The sequence below is a fragment of the Solanum lycopersicum genome, chromosome 4 (assembly GCF_036512215.1).
Source record: "Solanum lycopersicum chromosome 4, SLM_r2.1".
Taxonomy (NCBI): Eukaryota; Viridiplantae; Streptophyta; class Magnoliopsida; order Solanales; family Solanaceae; genus Solanum; species Solanum lycopersicum.
In genome coordinates, this window is record NC_090803.1 from 65,753,855 (window position 1) to 65,778,323 (window position 24,469).

Below are 24,469 nucleotides of genomic sequence, written 5' to 3' on the forward strand. Positions count from 1 at the left end.
TTATGTTGACTATATATGAAAGATTCCAAAAGGACAAAAAAATGTACACCTCCCATGCATGTCTTACGCGTAAACAAGCCAGTAATAATACCATAACAAATAAATAAACTATAATGATCGCGACAGAGTGATAAATATTTTCATTGCTTGCTTAATTAGAGATATTCATTTAAATCATGAGTATGCAAACTAAATCACCTTATCAAAGAGTGCTTAGCCTTTAATATTGACTCAATCTAAATTTAATCAAACATTAATATAAATATCGAACATTGATATAGTTACAAACAAATAGTGTAAATTAGGCCAGCAAATTGAATATAATGGTAAACTGAGCGGTAGTTTGGTTGGCAGGGAACACTTTGGGTCCATTAATTTGTACATGTATATATTCACCTCCCAATCTTAATTGGTACGGAACCAATCTCATAATGGACAACATATTGAAAATGATTTACTTTTTTTTTTTATCGGACGTATAAAAATAATATTGAAATATGTGGAGTATATATTACTAAAGTTGGAATAAGTAGTTATGTTAATATTATTTTTTACGGAAAAGAGTCAAAAATATCTTTGATTATTCGAAATAGTTCAAATATAATCTTTAACTATATTTCGGCTCAAATTTACCCTTTCCGTCAAACTATAGGGTAAAAAATACTCTTTCAATTAACAGAATCTGTTAAACGTCACTTGGATGTCACTTATGCCAATAGGACTCCACTCATGTCATGTAGACTTGTAAACTTCTCCTAATTTCCCCCAAATTTCTCTATCTTCCTAAACTTTTTGAACGATTCACCGAAAAACGTAGCAACCCAACCATAATCTTCGAACTCTCTCTGAAAGAAACAATTGATTTTTTTACGAAACCTTCCATCTTTTCAAATCAATGGAACTCTATTGACTTATGTGGCATGCCATGTTGCATTCACAAGGCATCCAAGTGGAGTTTCATAGATTCTGTTAATGGGAAGGGTATTTTGACCCTATAGTTTGACGGGAAGGTATATTTGAGCCGAAATATAGTTCAAAGGTATATATATCTAAGCTATTTTAAATAGTTTAAGAATATTTTTAACTCTTTTCCATATTTTCTATAAATACGGTATATCGAGCGTTAGTAACACATTTCATGATAATGTACGGAAATGGGACTATCCTTTTGAGACGTTACTTGTTTTATTTTTCAACACGTACAAGACAAGGCCCCATACATATATACACTTAAGTCCAAGTTTTGCAGGGTACCTTTTACGTACTATTATTCAAATTGAAGGTTAATTAAGTTTTTATTAGTTTATATGTGTCACGAGATGGCACAATGTATTGTGCAGCCATATATATAGTACGTACTCAATATTTCTTTAAAATGTAATTAAACGTTTCATATGTTGATAAAATTTGAACTTTGATCAAAAATAAACTTTTAAATTGTACAAATTGGTACTACTAATTGATAAAGTCCATCATATATTGACTTTGACGTGAATTTAGAAAAATACTATTATCATAGTCGATTTTATGTCTTCTATTTAAAAAACTTTAAATTCTTTCCAAATAAAATGTCCAAACACAATTTGAAAAAATTGACATTCTTTTTTCAATTTCAACTTTAAAATTTTCAGCGAGCTTGAATATTATGATATTGAGTGTTAGTATATGATTATGTTTATTTCACTAGAAAAATGATTGTAAGCACTAGTTGCTACTACTAAGATTGAAAATCAATATACTATTCATATAATTGAGAAAAAAGGTAAGCAAATAATCATGCAAACCATTGATTTTTCTTTTGTCTTCTTTCTTGAGCTACTAACATGTCGACTTCATTAGTAAATTACAAAAAGAGTTAAAGAAAAAGGTCATTATTTAATATACACAATAATAAAGTTTAAAGAACAATTAAAAAATCCCTAAAGAGAGATCTCATAAAAAATATCAATAATCATTCAATTTTAAGTATACTTTGCAAAATTCAGTTTTCATCACATAAAGAACATCTAGTTTTGGTAAAAAAAACGATGAAGTTAAATAACCAGATACGATTCATTCGAATTCAATAACTTTTAACTTATAAGTAAATACAACATGTATATTTTTCTATAGTTTAAATGATAATAATGTTCATATAGTAACTTTGTTAGATCAATTAGGCAAAAAAGTATACTAGGAATAAAAAAAATAAAAAACTATAGGATATAAAATATCAAAAAGAGAATGATTTTATGAGTGAAAATAGGGAGTGAAAGAACAAGGTAGTTTCTTCATGTAGGAGAAATAAACAACAAGTCGGTGACGCCCAGCTGTTCAACTGCCCAACTGCTTCTTTCCTTTTTCTAACAATCAAATAATCTATCGTCATTAGAGATTTCGAATTTAAATTATAAATATAAAAATAATATTGTTAAGAATATTGATGCTAATTTTTTATATTAAAATTTGTGATATGTGATATTATATTTATATAGAATATGAATATCAAATATTAAATAACGTGTTACATAATTATTGTTAATTTTCTGACAGGTGGACGGCTATATATCATTCCTTTCGGTTCAGAATTGCAAACGTGCGTCTGCTATTTCATTAATCTTTTGTGCAATGCAGCTATTATTAATTCATTCATTAAACGGAATAGGATTCATTTTTAAAAAAATCCTTTCAACATATTGATAAATGTTCAAAAATTGACAATTTTTTCGTGTATTAATTCAAAAAATTATCTCTCATTGAAAATACATATATCATGAACGTATTGAAAATGATTACAAGTGCCCCTTCCATCCCAATCAGTCCGCAAGTGAATTCTCTAGCTTATAGCACAGTATAAAGAAATTCTTATATCTTTTTTAAATTAATGGGTGTATGTGCACCCTTACATATGAATGTGCATCTGCCTCTGCGACCCACCCATCCACATTTTTTTTGAGTAAAAGTATCCACCAGCATATAAACGACATCAACAACATATCGAGTATAGTTTTATAAATATTTTTCTAAAGATGAAAGAAAGATAATTTTTAATTAATCGTCAATTCTAGCACAAGCTTAGAAGAAAAACAAGAGTAAAGAGCAATAACAAATGTTAAGAAATTCCATGAACGGGAAATTAGTCTCTTTATATGAATTTTTGGACAAATCTCTATCTATAAATTAGCTTTTGAAATTAAATTAGGCCAAAATATCATATCTTTACAATAAAATTAACAATAAAAAAAATTAAAATTATTACAAAATAGATAATAATAATAATAAAATCAAAAAATAAAATAAGGACGATACAAAATCGTTTGTGGTACACGCACGCAAGTAGGAGGGAAACGATAATTTTCACCAGACAAAACCGAAGGTGAAAAGTCAAAGGAATTCAGACTCCGAATCACGTGAGATTCTTTTCCAGGCTGTAATGTGGGGTCCAGTCTTACGTGGAGCTACTTGAAGTCATCCTTAAGCTCCTTAAATTAATTGGTTGATTTCACTAATTAATTAATCTCAACCGTTGATTAAAAAAGACAAGATAGATCTAGATTTTGATTCCCAGCTGTTAATACTGAAAAGTTAGTCAAAAAGTTGTAACCCAACTTGACATTTTCAATCAACTTTTTTTATTTTTAAAAAAACAAATGTTTAATTACTAATTATAGAAAAAAGAATTACCAATAATAAAACGGCGTTGGAGTAATAATAATATATGATTATGTTAATGTTGATTATGATAAAAACAGCTAGCTAATTCGGCTTTACTGTCTCTCATGTTTTAAACGCTCCCTTGTTTTATGTAAAAAAAAATGACTACCTACCTAGCTAGTACCAGAATCATTGGTACTAACCTTTTCCTTTATTTCCGTTTTTGCCCTTTCGAAAAATAAAACTTCTATGTATTTTGAATTTTCTTATGATGATTGTCGGTCCGTTAATCAAAATAGGCTCTTTTGTTACAATGAGAATGACTTGAAGTGTCTAACAAATATTTCAAAAAAGAGGTACGGGTTATATATCAATCATTAATCAATATATAAATGTCACTATTGTCGTGTGATATTTTTGTCTCTTAGATTGTGCGGTTAAACAATTGAATTAAATAGTTAGATATAACTTGATTGCCTCATAGAAATACTAAGTTAGAGAAATATTTTTCTATATTTCATATAGAGGCGGGGCTAACTAGGTGTAGGCTATGCGTTCTCCTGAACCCCCAGTAATTATAGTTCAAATCTTATATTTGTCTTGAAAAATCAAAACTTACTCTGATTTCATCCTAATTCCTAAGTGTTGATGGAAAATTTTGTTTGGAAATTAGTATGTCATGCTTCGGCTTTTTTAATAGATAAACCTATTTACATTTTTATCTCTTAAAAAGAGCGCTTAAAATGGTTGGATCAAATTGTCACTAGCAACTTGACTGTCTTACTTATCATTAAAACACAAGTTGAAAATGTATCGACATATATGTCAATCAAGTACCGATGGATAAAATCTAGCTATTTGAAAGAATTTTTTAATAAAGTTAAAAAATAGAGGTCACAATGTTTCTATTTGAGGAAACAAGTCTGAAACAAAACGAAAACATAAAAATTCTTATTTGAATTGAAGATGTATTTAATATAAATTATTTATCTTGATCATAAAATCTGAATTGTAATAAATTAAATGACAACAAATATAATATTATATCAAAACAACTTCTAGCATCATTAGAATGATTAAAATCACATTTATCGACCGACTATTCTTATATTTGTTGCAAATGTTTAGATTAGGTCATATATAATATTAATGAGGAGTTTTTGGTTTCGTGAAGTAACAAAATGTAGTTGTAAGTAGTAATTAATAAAGGAAAACCATGTGACATAACTTTAGGATTAATTGTGACTGATGTAGCCATATATATTGATCCTTTTTTTTTTATAAACTTTGTACCAATGTTGTTGTACGGAAGTTGTACAAAAATAAAAGATCGTTAATTAAAGATCCCAACGATTCATTTATGAATCTGGACTACAAGACAAAACAAAATGCAGTGAAATTGAAGCAATAATACTTGAAAAGCTTCAATAATAACACTAAATTCAATGTATCCACATTTCCTCTCATTTTCATAGACCTAATGTTCATATTAAATATAGTAATTTGTCCTCCTTCCCCTAGATTATTGGATATCCAAATTTGTCAAATTAATCTATGTGTTAATAATAACGACAAAACATCACCAGCTATGACAATTCTGTTTTAATATCACATTTAATATATGTCTATCGAGTATGTGCTTAACAAGTGATAGATATCCATTCATTTTCACTTATGGAAAAAAATTTAGTAAAAAAATCTGATCAGGATGATATTTTTTAATGTTGCATTTATTTAGAACACTTTTATCATTATAATGTTAATATATTTTAATTAAAATATAGAGTAAAGATTAATTTATTTTAAAATAAAAAATATTATAATTTTATTTAATTTTATGATCATATTTTCTGGCCATTTAGCACTTTTTTTTACTCGTAGATTTTGAGTTAAGTTTCATGAATTTAAGTTTGAGTCTAATTTGAGATATAAAACCATCTTTGGTAAAGAATATTGCATTGTTTATATAAAACTTTTAAACGTATATGTAATTTGTATCAATATTTATTTTAGTATTTATGTATTTTAAATATTAAATAGAAATATTGAAATGCAGATGTTAGTGGATATAAATTGCTAAGAAGGTGGTCATATTTTTTAGCATGACCTTTTCAGTTATTTGGTGTGAGGTGTGAAATATAAAGTATAATAATTTTAGAATAAAATGTATGACTATTTTATTTCGCTTTTGATATATTATTTATCTCACCATTTATTCTTTAGTATCGAGATAAGTTATCTCACATACATGATAAAATAACTCATTTATAATTAATAATCTTGAAATAATTAATCTCAAGACAACTTATTCCCCACCAAATAATCTCTTAATGTCATAATCACCCTTAATAACTCATTGACTATAAGTTTTACAATATTATTGTCTCACTATTATGATATTTAATCTATTAATCACTAATTAGTAATTCCCTCGTTCATAAAAAGTGGTGTTTTTTTCTTTAAATAGATAGAGAAAATCATGAGAAATCTGTAAAAATAATAGTGAAATTAGTGTAGTGAAAAACGTGATTTCAAGTTTTCAACTTCTTTTATTATATATAAAAAGGAAAATTACATTGAATACAAGTATTCTTTAATTTGACGAAACTTTGGAATTTTCTATTTTAATTTAGAATCATTTACAAGAACAATAGTGAAATTATTATAGTAAAAAAGTGGTTTCAAATATTCAACTTTTTTACTATATATATATTAAAAGAAAACATGACTATAAGTATTATTTTGACGTATCTTCTGAATATTGGGCTGTGCATCGATCGGTTCGGTTCGATCGATTTAATTTATCGATTTTCAATTTTCAAATATGTTAATCCAATGACAAATCAATAAAATACTCTTTATCGATTTTTGGTTATCTATTTTTTATTGTTATCGATTTACCCAATAAGAAAAAATTCGTAAAATATAATATGTCTTCTCACTTCTCTAAATGCCTTGATATAGTGAAACAAGAAAGATAATGAATAATTGCATTAATAAGAGAAAAATATAGTATGAAGTCTATAATTACATGTTATTACCAAAACATAGTATGGAATTTTTTATGTTAATCAAACTACGGACCTTTACAAACTTACAAATGCTACAACCTACAACTAGAAACTAAAACTATAATAAAATAGTGCGACAAAACTAAAACTAAAACCAAATAGTAACAAATGTGGAACCCTTACTTTAATCTTTAGGTTTTTTAGTAAACAGTAAAAATTAGTAAAACGACCTAGTGTGAAGTTTGTAGAGTACTAATAATTTGATATAGTTATAGTGTCTAATTATATATTAAATTACTAATATTTAATAACTAGGAAGAGTAAAATAATAAATTATTATCATATTATTGGGTTATTACTTTACCCAATAATCCAATAGTACCGAATCAATAATCCAATAAATATTTTTTATAAACCCATTAAAAATCTAATAATATTTTTCTCGATTCGATTTATCGATCGATTCAACTTTTCACACTCATAATTTTATTTAGAATTGTTTGAGTAATTCGATATTATTGAATCGAAATCGCTATAAATATAAATCAAACCTTTAATAAAAAAGTGAAATGTTTAAATTCTCATTTATTTAATTATCCAACGATAATTGACGATATATATATATTGAAACCATAAGATAAGCACAAACACCAAATAAGAATAAGAAAAAAACAGCTGGTTTGCAGATGTAGGCACCCTTTTTAGTTCTATACAAGTTATAACCCCTACCAACTTTACACAAGGCACTTTCCAAGAACCACACCTTCACCACAGTCCAAAAAGCCTCTAATTCTACCTAAAATGGCTAAAAAATAAAGCCATTCTCTTATGTTCATGCATTTCATCTTCTCTATATATACACCCTTTACATCACTTAACCCCACTTAACTAAACATCATTATTCATTTTCTATCTCTATTTTCTAAAAACAAAACAAAACACAATAATCTTGATATGGATTTTTTTAACAGATGTTCAACTTCATCTTCTTCTTCTGAATCATCTTCATCAGAATCTTCGCTTTCGGGTAAAAACCCGAATAAATCTGAAAGGATAAAAGGGCCATGGAGTGCTGAAGAAGATAAGATTTTAACGAAACTTGTTGAGCGTTACGGAGCTCGGAATTGGTCTTTGATTAGTAAATATATAAAAGGTAGGTCGGGAAAATCCTGCAGGCTCCGTTGGTGTAATCAGTTAAGCCCTAATGTTGAACACCGGCCGTTTTCTCCGGCGGAGGATGAAGCTATTTTAGCTGCTCATGCTAAATATGGAAACCGATGGGCCACCATTGCCCGATTACTTCCGGGTCGGACTGATAATGCGGTTAAAAATCACTGGAATTCGACATTAAAGAGGCGTTATCAGCAATTAATTCAGCAGCAAAATCAAAACCCGATTGGGTTTTCTGATGTGAAAATTAATGGGTCAGGATCCGGATCAGGATCTGGATTCGGGTCGTGTATGGAGTATTTGAATGTGGATGAGAGTCCAAAAGTGAATAACAATAACAATAATTACGCTGTTACGAATAATTGTAGCGGTGAATTTGATGATCCGATGACGATTTTGTCACTAGCGCCGCCGGGAATGAGCGGAGATGAGTTGCCGGAGAAGAAAACGGAGAGTTTTCCGGCGGGATTTTGGGATGTGATGAGAGGTGTTATTGCTAGAGAAGTGAGAGAATATGTTGCTTCTACGGGGTTTCCTAATTAAAAAGAAAAAAACAATGTTTATTATATTAATTAATTTGTCAATTTTAAAGTTGGCTTTTAAGCTTTGATAATCACTTTTGATTGTTGACAAGTATGCTTATAAATTGATTAATTACATGTTAAATATGTTTTTTGGAAGCTTAATCTTGAATTGCATCCTTCTTAATTGTTTTCAAGAACTATTTTATTTGCTGCCTAAAATGTTTGTCTTTATATGGTACCAAATTCCCAATAATATGCGTTTGGATGTGTAAGAGAGAATTTCTAATTCATTTTTTAAAACAAATTGGGACCTAACTTTTTATTATTTTATAGCAATGTTTTATTAAAAAACAATTCGACGTACTAAATTTTTGAATCAATACATACCCTTAATTTGTACATGCGTAACAAAATTGTTTCTATTACTTGATTAGGCATTTGGTTGTGAATTTCTATCATATATATATATAAGTATATATGAATTAAGTCATCAATAATTATCCTAAACAATAATTTGTTTTATCTCCATCATGTTTTATTATTATTAGTGTCATATTTAAGATTTGGACGATGTGAGTTTCAAGTTCAAAGTAGGTGTTTAAAATTGAACAAACAAATTTATATCCACCACTTATTATTCAATTACTAATTGGGTGATTATATAAACGTTATAAATCTCTAAAATTCAATAAAATCAAATTTTTAAGCTTCTATTTTTGGTAGAACTTTGCTTCATATATCGAATGTACATCTAGTTGTCAATAATCTTCATTTCATCAGCTGTTAAGTTATATCAATTTTAATTTTAAAAAATAAGTTGGGGACTCAAACTAAGTCCACGAAGAATTAGAGAATGATAAAAGGTTTAACTATCATTGTCTTTAATTTCACAAGATGTGTCATTGTTTCACTTGGAGTTCCCTCCGCTGTAGGTAAAGTTGACGGTACTCTACGAGGATGAAAAAAGTTTTCAACTTATTTGTTGCAATACAATTTAAAACAAATGTAATTCAATAAATTTCTCTTGATAAATATTTATTCATACATGATATTTACATCAAATTATATAAATAATTAGAATTACAATAATAAAAACAATACATTCAATATAACTAAACAGAAAGAATGGGACAAAGAAAAAGATAGGAATATACAAAAATATTTTCATGTTTTGTCTTTTTAGTTTGTGGAACAAAGTGTGTTAAGAGGGAATGTTCCTACTAGTTGCTACTTTACATATTTTGATTAAAGGCAAAAACATGATCCATATTTTGAACGTGCTAGAGTCCGTTGGTCATGTGAACGCGTTTTTTTTTTGGTTAGCTTTACAACACCATATAACTAACCCATAGATAAAGTAGCAAAAGAATAAAATTGTCTTTGTCTATTTTTTTTAAAGAAAAATTATGAAAATCAAGCATCTAAAAATATTTTTTTTCAACAAGATCTTTTTTTTTGGCCATGTATATACATATATGTCATTGAGAAAGAGATTACATTTGAAGAAGCACGGCTAGGTCATACCTTCTTGAGAGTTGTACAAATATAATTATAAACTCATTATTTTTAAAATTATAAATGTATTAGATAAATAAATATTTTGAATGATATCTTGGATAGCCACGTCCAAAAAGAATCTAATATAACTAGACAATGCTCGATCGTGTATTAACCTTTAGTTTTAGGTTATTTTTCGGTAATTTGCAAGGCGAATCACCTTTTATCAAATACTTCTTCAATCCACTTATATTTTTATTCAAATTCATTATAGTTAACCTCTCAGTGAATATTTGTGCATCTCCTATTTAAATGTCTAAACCATCTCAATCTCATTTTTCTTATCTTATTCACCGTAAGTGTCACTTCTACTTTTTCCGAAATATCTTCTTTCCTAACTATATCACTACTCGTTTCTTACACAAGAGAAACCAAAATTTTGATCTTAATAATTCTGAATTTTATAATGAGATAATTAGCTTCTAAAATTAATATTTGTATTTATTCAGAACACTGTCATATCCAGGCTTTGTGCGTGATTTACGTCCTAAAATTTCGTAACGGAGTATGAATTTATAGGAACAAAATTAACCAGCGGATTTTGTTCCTAATAATAACTGTTATTTATAGCGAAATCAGCAGGAATTAGGGTTTTACATTATACCTTTCAACTTTCTTCCCTGCCGATCAACAAATCAATGGCGAAACGAAAAGAAGAGAAAATTGATTATTGCCCACAAGTCACCAGTCGAATTATTCTAAAGGAGATTCAAAAAGAGTTTTAAAAAACCAAAAATTCGAATACTAACATACTCCTCTCTCCATTATCTTTCCACGCCGTACTGAACATGACGGCCGTCGGAGCAACGGGAGATACATTGGATCAGATGCTTCGATTTCTCGGTGTTCGTGACATTAACGATTTGAACTCCAAGTTTTTAAATATGATTCATGTTATTGAGAGCAGTAGTAATGGTGGCCCTGATTTGAGTTTTCTTAATGGAATGTGGGTTGCTCATACTCATGAAATCAGAGACTCTTTCAAACATTTAGCCAACACTCTCTACAAAATTCAGCCTAAAATTGTTGATTTTAAACTCAGGGTAAGTGCTCTGTTTAATTTCGTTATATTTGTTAAAACAATATGGTATGATATAATACACCAAAACAAAATGGTATGATATAATACACCAAAATACGATACTATTCATTATGAAACAATATGTAGCAATCATACATACAAAGTTAAATGAAATTACACGGAATATGTCAGTTGTTATCATTATATTTTGTATATGTTTTGAGATATTTGTTTACAGAAAAAAGATGACAGGAGTTTCTTATTGATTTTTATTTTTTTACTTGCTGTTATAATGTCTCAGAAATGTGAAATATTGGTGTTTAGATGAAAAATAGTTGTTGACACAAGTGACCCAAATTTTAGAAGCACTCAATTAGAAATCACTTTCATTATCTGTGAGGCGTATTCAGGATTCAAAATTTAGATTGTGCTGGAATTCGAGCAACCTACTTCCACATGGTTTTCAAACCAATTTCACTGATCAATATGCCATATTTTACTTATGGTTCGATTTGTGCATAGTCAATAACACGAATAAATTCATTATTGTGCAGGAAGAGGTAGCAGAAGATGTTAACATCTGGGCAGAGTCTGCATCAAGAGGCCTTATCAAAGATATTCTAAAGCCCAAATACATTACAGATGATACAACGGTTCTTTTGGCGAATGCCCTCTATTTTAAAGGTAGGTGGGATTTTGATGAAGAACGTACCATAGACAGAGACTTTTACCTACTCAACGGTGATATGATTTCAGTTCCCTTTATCACTGGCTGCGAACATTTCACCTATGGATCATTTGAAGGCTATCAAGTTGCTAAAATTCCCTATGAAATTGGAAAAAATGGCGTTAACAAAGATTACTCTATGTTTATCTTCCTTCCAAATGAAAAAAATGGATTGCTTAACTTATTGGAAAAGGTGAACTCTGATCCGAAATTCTTTACACAAAAATTCAATCTTTGGTCTGAATCACTTGATGCATTCTACATCCCAAAGTTCAAATTCACATACACTGCGATGAAACAAGTTATAAGAACAATGAGGGAAACGGGATTGACTCTTCCTTTTGATAAACACTGCATGGAGCTCACTGAGATTGTGAAACCTGAGGGGCCATTCTTTGTTAACAGGATAATACAAAAGGCATTTATCGAAGTAAACGAGAAGGGTACTGAGGCAGCAGTTGTTACTGTGGTGTCTGATGATGACATGGGATGTTCGTTGTATGAAGCCCCTAGCCCAAGATTTGTAGCAGATCACCCTTTCTTGTTCATGGTGAGGGAAGAGGCTTCAAGATTGGTACTTTTCACTGGAGCTGTACTAAATCCATCAATTGATCATTCAGATGCTAATTCATCAAGTGATTCAGATGATTGTTAAGAATGAAAAAGAGGCATGGGAGGACTTGTTTTTCGTAATTTTTAAAAAGATTTTGTTTAACAACATTGATGTTTTATGTTTTCCTTTGCTAGATGATCTTGATATATGTGTATTGCTTGTAACTTGTACCTGAGAAGGTTCAACGTCTAATATATATATAAATTAATCCTTGAGTTGTGACATTTGATATCGATGCTTTGACACGCAAAGCATGGCGATTGTGAAGCAAACCTCAGTTGAAACAAACTAGGCTAATTCCGTATTGAAAAAATACAAAATAAAAGAGATGCTCAATGTTTAAGTAAGAAAATCTTCAATCCTAATTACATGTTTTAAAGCGTGTAGACCTAGATCCAAAGTCGACAGTATCATTAGTGAATCAATTGTCAATGATAAGTAAAAACATGCATTCTAATAATATTATAGTAGAGGAACTTTCACATATAGCTACTCAAAAATAGTCTAATTACTTTTCGTAGCTATAGTTTGATAGTTATAGTTATAATTCGTAGTTACACGAGTGAGACTGGGAGAGAGAGGGAAAAGAGTGGGAGAAAGATGAATTCTATATGTATATCGGTTAAATAATTGTATATTATACAGATGTATTTGCACATATGGCAAGCGAGATTGGGAGAGGGAGGAGAGAGGTCAAAGAGTGGGAGAGAGGTGAATTGTATTATGTATATAGGTTAGATAATTGTATATTATACATATACATTAGTATATATGGCAAGCTGGGTTGGGTTGAAGGAGGAGAGAGGCGAATGAGATTAGGAGACGCAAGAGAGAGGGTTAAGAGTTGGAGACAGGTGAATTATATAGGTATATCGCTTAGATAATTGTATATTATTCATATGTATTTGTATATTTTGACGAATTATACATATACAAACGTGACTAATTATACAATATCAAAGTTAGCCCACGTAATTAATTAATGTATGATATTAGTCGTGAATGGTAAATAACAAACTATTATAACTATGATTAGTAATTAAACAATATAATTTTTTCATACTATAATGGAAATTCTATTTTTGGTCTTTGTAAAAATATTGGGCCTAATTCTTCTTTTCTCCACCTTAAGCCTATTGGGCCTGTTAACATTTTTTCTTCTGGGTCTAAAGCTGAAAAAGGCCTGCCGGTGAAGCCCTAATAGTGTATTACATTGATCGGAAAAAAACTGAAATCTTGGGAATTGTATAGCGAATCGATCGTCTGAGAGAGCGAAGATGAATTCAATGGTGGCTTTGGGGAAGAAATTCACGAGAAATATTCAAGATAACAAACGCAGATTGTTGTCTGCTAAGTATGAATTGAGGCGAAAGTTGTATAAAGCTTTTGTTCAAGATCCTCAACTTCCTCCTGAAATGCGAGAAGCTCATCAGTACAAGCTTGCCAAGTTGCCCAGAAACAGTTCCTTTACGCGAATCAGAAATCGGTGCATTTTTACTGGTCGACCTCGTGCCGTTTATGAAAAGTTTCGAATGTCTCGTATTGTTTTTCGTGGTTTGGCTGCTCGTGGTGCTTTGCAAGGTGTAAAGAAAGCTTCTTGGTAGACAACACAATACCCAGGTAAATTTTGTTTACGCTTTGATTGTGCTTGGATTTAATTTTGTGCAAAAAAGCTTGTTTGAATTTGAATTCTGCTTCTTAGTAGCCAGTGTTTGTGTTTGAGCAAAAGGTGTTTGTTGAAATGTCTAGGCTGAGGAAAACTATAGAAAGAGTAGGTTTGTTAATCTGTAATGGGAATGTGTATATTTATAGAGAAAGAAATTGAAGCAGCTGAGCCTGATAGAGATATACTGCCGCCTGGAGGCTGAGCTTAAACCTTGTGTATCTACAGACTACAGTACAAAGTTTAATATGCAAAAGTAGACCTTCCGCGATGAATGAGGGAATAAGACAATTGCTTTTAGGGTGAATAAATTCGATGAAAATGCTGCAACCAGAATGTGCAGCTTCGAAATTTGGTTGTACTTTGAGACTGTAATGTATTGTATGACTCGTTCCGTTGCATGTAAGCAGGATATGAGTAAAATTGGTCATTGTGTTGAAATCCTCTTTTATAATGATGAGATATGATGAATTTCTAGACCAGACAGATTTTTTTTCTTTCAATGTGCAAGAGTATTAAAACAGAACTAGTTTTTCAATGTGTAGTAGATATATGATCATTAAACCTCGGAGATTGTAGTGATTTTTTTAGTATTTACTGCATTACATGAAATGTTATGTTCTTTCTGTCAGAATGAAATGAAACTGATACAAAAATGGAAATGCATATAGAATACAGATTAAGCCTTCTGTTGTTACTTCTTTATTTAGTAATTTATTACCATGAGAAACATGCATTCGTTCTTAAGATTTATAATAGAAACCATTGAGAGCCTTAGTGATGATTTTATTTATAGATACTCAATGAGATTGCAAATATTTAGGAATACCTTAGTTTTATGATGGGGGTGTTTTGAATTTTAAAAGAAGTTTGAAACTGTCCATGGTTGTTTGAACTATTCACAGCAGTATGTTTTTAATGGGAAATGTCAATGTCACAAGAGGCATAAATATGCTCCTGGCTCACCCTTATCTCTATAGGGGCTTACATACTAGCATAGTGCTTATGATCGTGGTAACTGCAAGCCTCCTGTGTCTTTCTATACTGTCCTTTTTAGTTTGCCTTCCTCTTGTAATCGCCTACCCTACTTGCTTGGAATTGAAGTGTAGTAGTAGTTGTCTCCTCTTGTAATTGCTGACCCTAGTTTGGAAATGACGCTACTTTTAGTACATCTAAAGACGATGAAACTATATATGATATGCCATGAGATAGTTGTTTCATTTTCATCAGATGTGAAACCATATTCCTCGCTTCGTAGTAGTAGTTGTTTCTTGTAATTGGCCCTTGCTTTTCTGCTACCTGTTTTTCTTTGAAATATGGTGCTACTTCTTCTAAAGAAAACTTTTTTTGAACAAAGTTCATTGTTTGCCTAAACAAATTCTATCTTAACCAGGTTGATCATTTTTTTTTTTATAACATGTCGTTTTTTCTTACTGCAGGATTTCTTCTTTTCAAGATTTAGGAGTATTACTACTGGATATCATATACTAAAGCCTAGTAGATTACAGTGGGACAAGGTTTTCTATTTCAGGAGTTGTTGCCAGCTTTTTCAAATAAATCATCATGTTACAATCTCTCTCTCGTCCCTCATCCGGAGTTTGGCTATGCCAATATATTTATCTCCATCTTTGCCTCAAGATTTCTTGATGTTCTTACTCTGCTTGGTAGAATATTGCTAAAGCTTTTCACTGTCTTGGAACTTTTGATTTATGAGCAGACCTGTACTCTATTTCCAGCTTTGAAGTTTGAACTAATTGCTTATCAGATATATGCATGCATCTTGCAATCTGTCTATTCACTTCTCCCTAGTTTCTATCCTCTAATCAGTTATCAAAACTATTCTTTATGCTGCATGCTATACTTGTTTACAAATGAGATGTCGCCTGCACAAGTTCTTTGTCTTTTCTATATGTACTATGTATATTTTTGCCTTCAAATTCTACTTGCATATGTTCATGAACTTACAAACATTGGCCTTGTGGATTTTTTATATAAAGCTACAAGCCTACAACAGATATTAGATGCACTCACAACAGCCAAATGCAATTGCTTGATGGCTCTTAAGATAACGAAATACAGATTATAGGTTCTTCTTCCCAACCAGTAGAATATTCTCTCAATTGATAAATGCAGGAAGAGGTTCTTTACTGTAAATGCTGTACATCGAAAAACGAAAACATTATCCCTTCAAGTATCTTTCAATCTCTTTGGCCTGCAAACAACTTCCCTGATTTGGAAGGAACAGTATTAGAGCCAGGTGCATTTATCAAACTTCCATTGTGTGACATATAGAAATGGTTGTAATTGATTCTGGTAACCAGATCTGCCAAATGTGGAAACTGTCCCACGTTGAGCTTGAAAGATAGAATCTGAAAGTTTGCAACATGATAAGAACCAATCAAGTCCGCGCTATTGAAGTAGTTATAACAGTTGGGATTGGAATTAAAAAAAAGGAGGAGAAAAAGAACTTACCCTCATGAGGAAAGCTATGCAGTCATCAAACTGTTTCTCAATCCTATTGATTTCCATTTCACACCTTGCCTTGATTGCAGAAACAGCTCCTCCACTGCTAAGAGTCTGCTGTACTGAATAGAAATCGAGAGCTAATCCAAGAATACTGTTGATACGGCTAGCAATCAATGCCCACTGGGAAAAGGAAATTGTTTCCGGTTAACCTCTCATGGCTTGAATCTTCATTTCTATGTTTTGGGAAGGGGGGAAAACAGAGAAATAGTGCATGCATGTGAAAATACCAGTTTTTCTGGAACAGCAAAGCAGTGCCTTTGGATTGACATTAAGTAAGCCTCGTGTATTTCGATGACTTCATCCAATGATCTTGCTGCAGCCAAACCTTCACAGAGTTCACCCCATGCACTGTGATACACCTACATGGTCGGAAACAGTTAGTGTTAAAATGTAGCAACAATTGATTGCAAAGGCCAATCTACTACTGTATTTAATGTTATAACAGTCAAGTGCAGATATTGAACAAACTTTTTTCTATTTCTATGAGCTTATGAATTCATGATTTATGTTAGAAATTGCATTTACTTATAATAGGGGTATAAGCTCCGCTAACAATACACAGTAGAAATGCAAAAACATATGTGATAATAGTAATTATTTATGAGAACAGACGAGAATATAAAGGCAACCTATAAATTTCTTCTTTCCAGAAACAAAATCACCATGTTTCAATAATTTTCCATCAATACTGGTGCCCTAAACAAATTTTTTCACATATCAAGTGGGAGGATTATTAAAAAGGCAGGACTCATGAGTCCAAAATATGCCCCAAGTATAACAGAAATTCCACCAAAAAAATTACGATCAAAGAGAGAATGAATACCCTGTCCATCACATAGTGGTGGAAGGCATCCACAAAATGTAGCAGTTTTTGTTCCAGTAACCAATGATGTTTGCGGTTAATAGATGCTGAACTTCTGTCCTGAAAGACAAAGTTGCTATAATTAAGTAACCAGACTTGACATTTCAATAAGAGCAAGTAAATGAATTGGTTAGAAGCCATAAAGTACGCCATTCTTAAAGAAATGGACCTTGGGTCTAACTCAACCACAAAAGGGTTGTTAGTTAGTTTATGAGCTGAGCATTGTCAAAGACCATTTAAGTAGACAAAAACATCCCATATTTTAATTAATGTCTAACACTTTTAACACCCCCATACCTTGGGGCTAACTCAACTCCAAAAGCTAGTTTATGAGGTGAGGATTGTCCAAGATTATACAAGCAGACAAATAGCTCATCCGTCAACCAACGTGGGATACTAAACATAATTATTACTGTAATAGCTTGAAATTGTTATCTGGGATCCAAATTAACCAATATAAGATAACATAGAGCAAACCTTCCACATCCACCTCCGAGCTTTATCAAGAACAAATTTTGCACGTCTGACCTTCAGTAAGAACCTCATAACCTAAAGAAGACAATAAACTACTGAGAAGAACATTCAAATTGATTACACCTTAAGGGTGACTACAGTAGTCTATTGAATACCTGATTATACTTCTTTATTGCTTCTGTATTAGCAATAAGCTCAAGGGGCCAAGGAACCTGTTACATTTCAACATTTTAATACAATATGACAAGGTTGTAAGACACCATAGATCAGACAGCCTAAAGCACGCATACCTTGTATGTAAACATGAGTGAATCCAGACCATCAATGCCAAAGTTTTGCCCTCGACTCTTGCGAGGTGTCGAAGTTAGAAGAGGCATACCACGCTGATCATCCTCAATAGTGGCATTATTTCTTGTTACAGATACAACTAATGAATCGGGCGTGCTTAATAGTGCGGCATCAGCAGAGTATCGGATTGATTCCTGAATCATCAACAAAGGTTAAGTAAATACATAGAAGCTTCCTCACTCGCAGACGCAAAGAACTGAAATTAATGAAGTCAGTAGCAGATAACAACTAGGATGAATAGGAGAGGGAAACACCTCTAACAATTGGATTCTACAGACGTCAAAGGCTGCAAGAGTTTTTGTTCAACCCCTACTCATTGGTATAAAGCAAATGGTCTACGAGATCTTTTATCCTCCTTTTCAGATATAATATAGAAGTCACTCAGTACTACTCACACAGTTTTTTTTTTTTTCCTATTTTGGTATAGTCAGCTTGCAGAACATAGTTCTTTTTCCTGGTTAATACAAATAACATTCTTTCCTTTTCTTTTGTCTGAGCAGTGCTGTTGTCTTCTTGTCTTGATATGTTGGAACATGCCTTTCTGGTGGAAAACAGGATGTTTGGTAACAATAAACATGGCAAGGGCTTTTATTGCTTAACTTAAGTGAAAGAAAACCACTTGCATAAATAATAATATGATGGGTATTACTCCCTAGGGATCTTCAGTTTTCCATATAATCTCCCTGTAGAGCAAAAATAGGTAATAAGGCCCCTAGCGATTTCAAAACCAATGCAATTTAACACGCAGCAGCCTCCCAACTAATTCTATGTATGTTGCATTGATTTACCCTCTAAGAACCTCATTGAAGTATTAAAACCCTTCTGTTCCTATGTCTAAACTCTATCTACATTAAAATACTCATCCACTTATTGTTGACTCTCCAGCCTAAAATAACAGAAGTAAAGGCTTTTTAGATAACTTGATCCATGTAAACTACCAAGTAGTCTCGTACAACTAAAAATTATCTTATTTCAAGGTAATTTAGTTGATTGAAATTTGTTTCAAAATATTGTCCACTATTACAGCTTAGTCTATGTTAATTACCAAGTAGCTTAGTGACTAATTATCTAATGATGTTTCATTGATTGATTGATGTTTGTCTCAAAATATTATCTAGTATATTTGATTATGCATGTAAAATGATATTACCACTAGATTCCACTATGACAACATAAGGAAGAATCTTCATAGAAAATTCTGCCGACAGATAGAAGGGAACTAATAAATCAAGGAAAAGGATTGAGTGGTCAGACCTGCAGTGTTGTATTTAATTCAAAATCATCATCCAGGCTTTCTCCTTTGTCTAGTTTATTGAAGACCACTGTCAAGAAGTGCTGCAGTAGATCACCTGAAGAAAGCAATATAATAATCCTGTAAAGAATGCCAATGATGATTGACTACTAACAAGCTAGCTTAACAAAAAGCAATGTGTACCTGAGCCTAACAAGTATATAGCACGCAGCACTTCCAGCTCTTCTAGCAGTCTCCACTCAGACAGTAATTTTGACAAAATATTCCTGCCAATACAATCAGCCTGCAGAGTATAACAAGAGGCAATCGGACATATTAAGCCTCAACCATGTAAATATAAAAAGGTATTTCAGATGACTAGATGCTACTACCTGTTTCTTTATGAAGACAATAAGGCATTCTTGAAGAATAACCGTAGGCAACGGAGTATTCCTTGGTTCGACCCTCCCAATCCAGTTTAAGGTCCTTGAAGCGAGTGTGCTATTTTCCTGAAAAGGAAACACCTCCGACACATGATCATCCTCCTGTTCCAGAAATCATGTTAATTTTTAAATTTTAAAACGATGGAATAACAGCTAAACTAAGACAAGTACTAGCCATGACTAGCCAGATGAATTGATATGAACTATTTAAACTAAGTTCACTTAAGAAACATGTGAAAAGCCTAATCTTGACAGAGCTGCACTTCCAACTGAAGGTCTTCAACAATTTAAACAATCTGTTAAATTTCAATAGTGAAACTTCTAGCCACTCAATAATATAGAAATGTCTTTTATAACCCATGTCCCATGCTTAACGCATGGATTGATATGCCAAATGAGGTTGTGCAGATTCCCAAGGGAAGAAGCAAGACAGGGATGGTGGAAGATCAAGAGCCATGCAATTACATGCTGCACTCGGAAAAAGCAGCAAGTTGAAGTCTTGCATGGCGAGGATGATGCTGGAAAGTCAAGAAAAGCTGTAATTCAAAGGTCATGATGAATTTGATACCATGCTAAGCACAAACTTCAACCTCAACAATTAAATAATAAGCAGTAACAATCTGTTAGAAATGACTTCCTTTATGGAAGAAACTAAAAAAATTTAATCAGTTAACTCGGGCAGTTGGTCTCAGAATAAGTTATCCACCCTTGCTGAAGAACACTACATCTAAATTTCTACCATAATTAAGTAGGAGTGTGAAAAAAACAATATACACTTGGCTGGACTAGAAAATTTTCAGACGGATTTACAGTTTAGCCTAAATTATCACATCCATTGTTTTGAAAGTTGATTTTACAGGTGTAAAGTACTACATATTTATATGATATGACCTGGTATAAGAAGAAAATATTAGGCTAAATAGCAAATCACAGATAAATGACCTCTTACCAGCGCCTTAGAAAGGGGTGGTGAGTAATGCTGAGCATTTCAAAAAGAAGTTAAGCAATTTCTGCTTTTATAACTACTGAGGTTACAAGATATAAGTACCTGAAAAGGAGGAAGAAGAGTTGGAAAGGGGAAAAACTCCTCCAGAAAAGTGACATCTTCTTTTAATCGATCACGTTCAGATTCACCAAACTGAAAACCGAAGGTATAGTTTGTACTTTTGGTTGCCACAAATGATCCAGCACTTCCATCGAATATTGCCTGCCTTAATCCCTCATCATTAAGAGGGGGAAGGTAAAACTCTCTAGATAAATTCAATGGACCCCAAGCATCCCTATTAGCATGAAGAAAATTTTGGCTAGTAGTTATAGCTGGATTTTCAGGACGGAATCCTAAGGATAGAATATCATTTCTATCTAAAGCTAGCTTATCTCCTTCTACAACAAAGCTATCCACTTCCTCTCCAAGAGCATGACATGATATGAGATTAGCTTTTCCTTTCTGAACCATGGTATCAACCAAGAACTTACACCATTCTTTATCTGAGCATGTCATCTCTTGGAAGCTCTGGTTACTTCTTTCTTCTTTTTGCCTTCCAGTAAATGATTTAACTAATGGAACAATTTTCTTCTCCTTCAAAAAGTATTCAGATACGTGATCCCCATAGCCAATAAGAGCTGATAAGGTGACACAAAAGATCTCTGACAAGCTTAACCCAGCAATACGGCCACTGGCAGATACTGAGGATGTCATACGAGTATGTTGTACAAGCTGCAATGACTTTCCAGCAGAGATAATATCCCTGGCTATCTCTTTCATAAACAGAGGACACACATCTAAATCTCTCCCATTTGCCCCTCTTTCTTTGGCCAAACCAGACACATCATTAGGCTCTTTTCTACTCACGTCGTCTGTCCGTTTTATTGAAAGCAAAGAATCAGTGACACGACCAGTATCCATTTTTGCAGATCTCAGCAGATAGCTCTTCTCCCAAAACTCAGACTCCACAACTGCAATTCGTTTGTTAGCATGAAAGAACATCTGCATAAAAAGCATACATGCATAAGATTGTCTTAGAGAATGTCAATGTCTAAACATAGGTGTTGCTGAACCGTTTTCTATAAGCATAACTATGAAAATCACTCAGTCACTCTTGTAATATACCCAAGTCACTCTTCCCAGAGTTCCATCGTGTGACTCATAAGTTCAATGCACGATAGTCCACACTTTTGAATATCTCGGTTTTTCTTATAAATTGGGGAATTAAAATACGCTTTCTCCACTTATGAGCATCCTACTACTTCTTAATATAGCATTAAATAGCTTGGTAGCCATCCTACTTCAACCTTACAAGACACTTCCAAATCTCTATTCAAGGTATGGCTAAGATAATCACAATCATAAAAATAAAAAAAATGTTGAACAGTAAAAGCTTATATCTCATCATTGATCAACGGGGTATGAGATTTTGCTACAAGAGAAAGAAGCTTATATTTGAGGTCTGGATACACATATTTGAGGAACAAGTCTCTTATAAATTGCAAGTTGCTATTATATAAAAATATTCAGCATTCCATTTGCTCTTATACATGTGTCCGGATAAAAAATGACGGGGCATCTACTATCACAAGCCATTACTGAGTTTCACAAGTTTAATGTAAATGTGTCCATTTTCTTTCTAATAATGTTGAAACATACAGATATAAACGTGCTCGTGGAAGCTATTATTCTGATCTATGTTGAAAGCTATATGAAATCATTTCACTATTCCATTAACACGACTATCAATAGAAACTTACCTCCTCAAAGGGGTCGTCCAGAATTCCTTCATAAAGCCATGAATCAAGGCCCTCAATGTATGGCAAAAGAGTGCTAACAAATGCATGTAATATCATCCTGTAAGCATCCTCCTGAAATTATTTACTCCAGATAATAAATTATAAGATGGAAGGACTCAGCAAATATGTCCAATAAAGGAAAGCAGTTTCAAACCTCGCCACCTTGCACAAGACAAACTTCAGTCAGCTTCTTATGTAAATAATTAAGAATATGCACAGCAATAGCTGTGGCAGAGATAGGCGAATCTTGTGGAATGGCTTCTTGCACTACTTGAAACAAAAACTCGGCTCCTGCACACAAACTAATATCGCATGATAAATCTTGTTAGGAACTTCTATTAAAAACCCTAAGAAAGGACAGGAAAAAGAACTGTGAGCAAAACCAGTCAAACAAGTGAGCTATTAAAATTCTTTTGGGTAAGACCTGCAAAAGGGGAGCGCCATTGGACTCTCCCTTGGCATTTTAAAAGGAAAAGGGGTTTCGTGAAAACATGTACTAGGAGTTTTCTCTTCAACTCCTAGTAGTTGTAACTACCCAATGATGGAAAAAAATTGCTCTTGCCACCCTTTTGTTTATATGATATTTAGCTTATCATAACTATACCTCTATCACAAAAAAATAACAACTAAATACCCCCTTGACTTCTCTTAGTAACCAATTTAGCTGTATCATCCCTGGCTCAAATTCCATTTACTTCTATGACAAGTACACTACGTAATCTTCATTCTTCCAATCTTCTTTCCATGATTTCTTTCATTTGATGACCTCTTTTTCTTTATTCTTTTTCTAAGAAGAATCGCAAAACGCCAGGGGTGTATTTGGACATTTCCACCCTTTTTTTCTTCATTATGCTTAATCACGCTAGCATCACTGAACTACACCATGCTATATTTTTCGAACTTTCATTTCACAAGGTAATTCATTTGTATTTTATTTACCAACCTTGATAAAGAACTTGACAATCCCAAGAGGGTTGGAGTAGTTAAACTACATGAGTCGACCACCTTCATCTCCTCTTTCAACGCACCATTTCGCAACCACTGCACCACAAAAAGAAGGAAAAAGTTGATGTCTTTCTATATCAATGCATACACATGCAAACACTCAAAAGTGCAAACAAGTTGAGCAACTTACTGTTAGCCAAGTGGAGATAGAGCAACAAAATGCCCTCAAAGTAGGTGGTAGAGGAGGCACAGATTTCTCAACCTCCTGAATTCTACTTTCAACCATCTTTAAACATGTTGCCGCATAGGTAAACTGATTGAGAACATGATATAGACTAGTATGCGAAAGATGACTAACATATATCCCACTCCGAACACGAAAATGATGCCCTAATTCATCCCAATACAACATTGTACTCGAAAACCCTTGTAATATTTGCAGCACATTTCGCACCTAAAGACGAAAAATCACAAATTGGGAAAAGGGGTGAATTAAAGGTGAAAACTTTAAGCAAATTCGAATCAATCAACTAAAACTAAGTCGGCTATATGAATCCTCATAGCGAAATATGAAAAGGGTATGAAAAAAATGAACTTACTAAATCAAATTCGTTAGTTCGTAAGGTTGAAATTGGCTTCGCAAAGTGTAACCCGTCGGAATATGAAGTGTATAATTTTCCGATTAAACTCTGGGGAGCTTCCATTTTTCTGTTGTCTACAGTTGATAACACTACAATTTGTGAATGTTTTCGTGGATCCATTTCAGTCTGAAGTTACAAATTGCTTTCATAATTCTACAGAAAAATTCTGTCCCGCTTTCTGATTCAAAACAAAGGGTAAAATGAAAAAGAGGAGAATAGAAGGGGCAAAGTGTCTCAATTTTCCAAAAAAAAAAAAAATCCTTCTTCTAATTTAGTGTGGTATAGTATCAGACTCG

The 24,469-nt window shown here is 32.4% G+C and overlaps 3 protein-coding genes and 1 non-coding gene across 5 annotated transcripts; 3 read left to right on the forward strand and 1 right to left on the reverse strand.

Annotated features, from left to right (window-relative positions):
- Positions 1–7,234: 7,234 nt before the first annotated feature.
- On the forward strand, positions 7,235–8,535 carry LOC101262913 (transcription factor MYB73-like). Its single transcript, XM_004238136.5, has one exon. The coding sequence runs from the start codon at positions 7,599–7,601 to the stop codon at positions 8,355–8,357; it is 759 nt and encodes a 252-aa protein (XP_004238184.2). The 5' UTR covers positions 7,235–7,598; the 3' UTR covers positions 8,358–8,535.
- Positions 8,536–10,366: 1,831 nt separating this feature from the next.
- LOC101263021 (serpin-Z2B-like) lies at positions 10,367–12,478 on the forward strand. Its single transcript, XM_019213690.3, has 2 exons — positions 10,367–10,938; positions 11,471–12,478. Exons 1-2 carry the CDS (start codon positions 10,684–10,686, stop codon positions 12,296–12,298), a joined length of 1,083 nt encoding a protein of 360 aa, XP_019069235.2. The 5' UTR covers positions 10,367–10,683; the 3' UTR covers positions 12,299–12,478.
- A 980-nt stretch (positions 12,479–13,458) lies between these two features.
- Positions 13,459–15,713, forward strand: LOC101263511 (uncharacterized). Its single transcript, XR_002027676.3, has 2 exons — positions 13,459–13,876; positions 15,359–15,713. It is a non-coding gene; the product is annotated as an uncharacterized protein (transcript).
- Positions 15,714–15,875: 162 nt separating this feature from the next.
- LOC101263207 (uncharacterized) lies at positions 15,876–24,424 on the reverse strand. Of its 2 annotated transcripts, none has more exons than XM_069296479.1 (16): positions 24,132–24,424; positions 23,723–23,986; positions 23,531–23,628; positions 22,742–22,889; positions 22,549–22,659; positions 20,852–21,790; positions 19,753–19,869; positions 19,565–19,664; positions 19,384–19,478; positions 18,072–18,263; positions 17,937–17,993; positions 17,785–17,856; positions 17,269–17,367; positions 16,673–16,804; positions 16,392–16,565; positions 15,876–16,288 (listed from the first exon to the last, which is right to left on the reverse strand). In XM_069296479.1, exons 1-16 carry the CDS (start codon positions 24,291–24,293, stop codon positions 16,118–16,120), a joined length of 2,931 nt encoding a protein of 976 aa, XP_069152580.1. In that variant the 5' UTR covers positions 24,294–24,424; the 3' UTR covers positions 15,876–16,117. The 2 variants fall into 2 exon arrangements, with proteins under 2 accessions (XP_069152580.1, XP_004238185.2); XM_004238137.5 differs by having other exon boundaries at positions 19,753–19,905.
- Between the last annotated feature and the right edge of the window lie 45 nt (positions 24,425–24,469).

Coding starts and splice junctions, on each gene's coding strand:
- LOC101262913 (XM_004238136.5), top strand. CDS start 7,599: ATGGATTTTTTTAACAGATGTTCAACTTCATCTTCTTCTTCTGAATCA.
- LOC101263021 (XM_019213690.3), top strand. CDS start 10,684: ATGACGGCCGTCGGAGCAACGGGAGATACATTGGATCAGATGCTTCGA. Junction 10,939..11,470: donor TTGTTGATTTTAAACTCAGG/GTAAGTGCTCTG, acceptor ATTATTGTGCAG/GAAGAGGTAGCAGAAGATGT.
- LOC101263207 (XM_004238137.5), bottom strand. CDS start 24,293: ATGGATCCACGAAAACATTCACAAATTGTAGTGTTATCAACTGTAGAC. Junction 17,994..18,071: donor CACTCATGTTTACATACAAG/GTATGCGTGCTT, acceptor GAAATGTAACAG/GTTCCTTGGCCCCTTGAGCT. Junction 16,805..17,268: donor ACCACTATGTGATGGACAGG/GTATTCATTCTC, acceptor CCGACCATGTAG/GTGTATCACAGTGCATGGGG.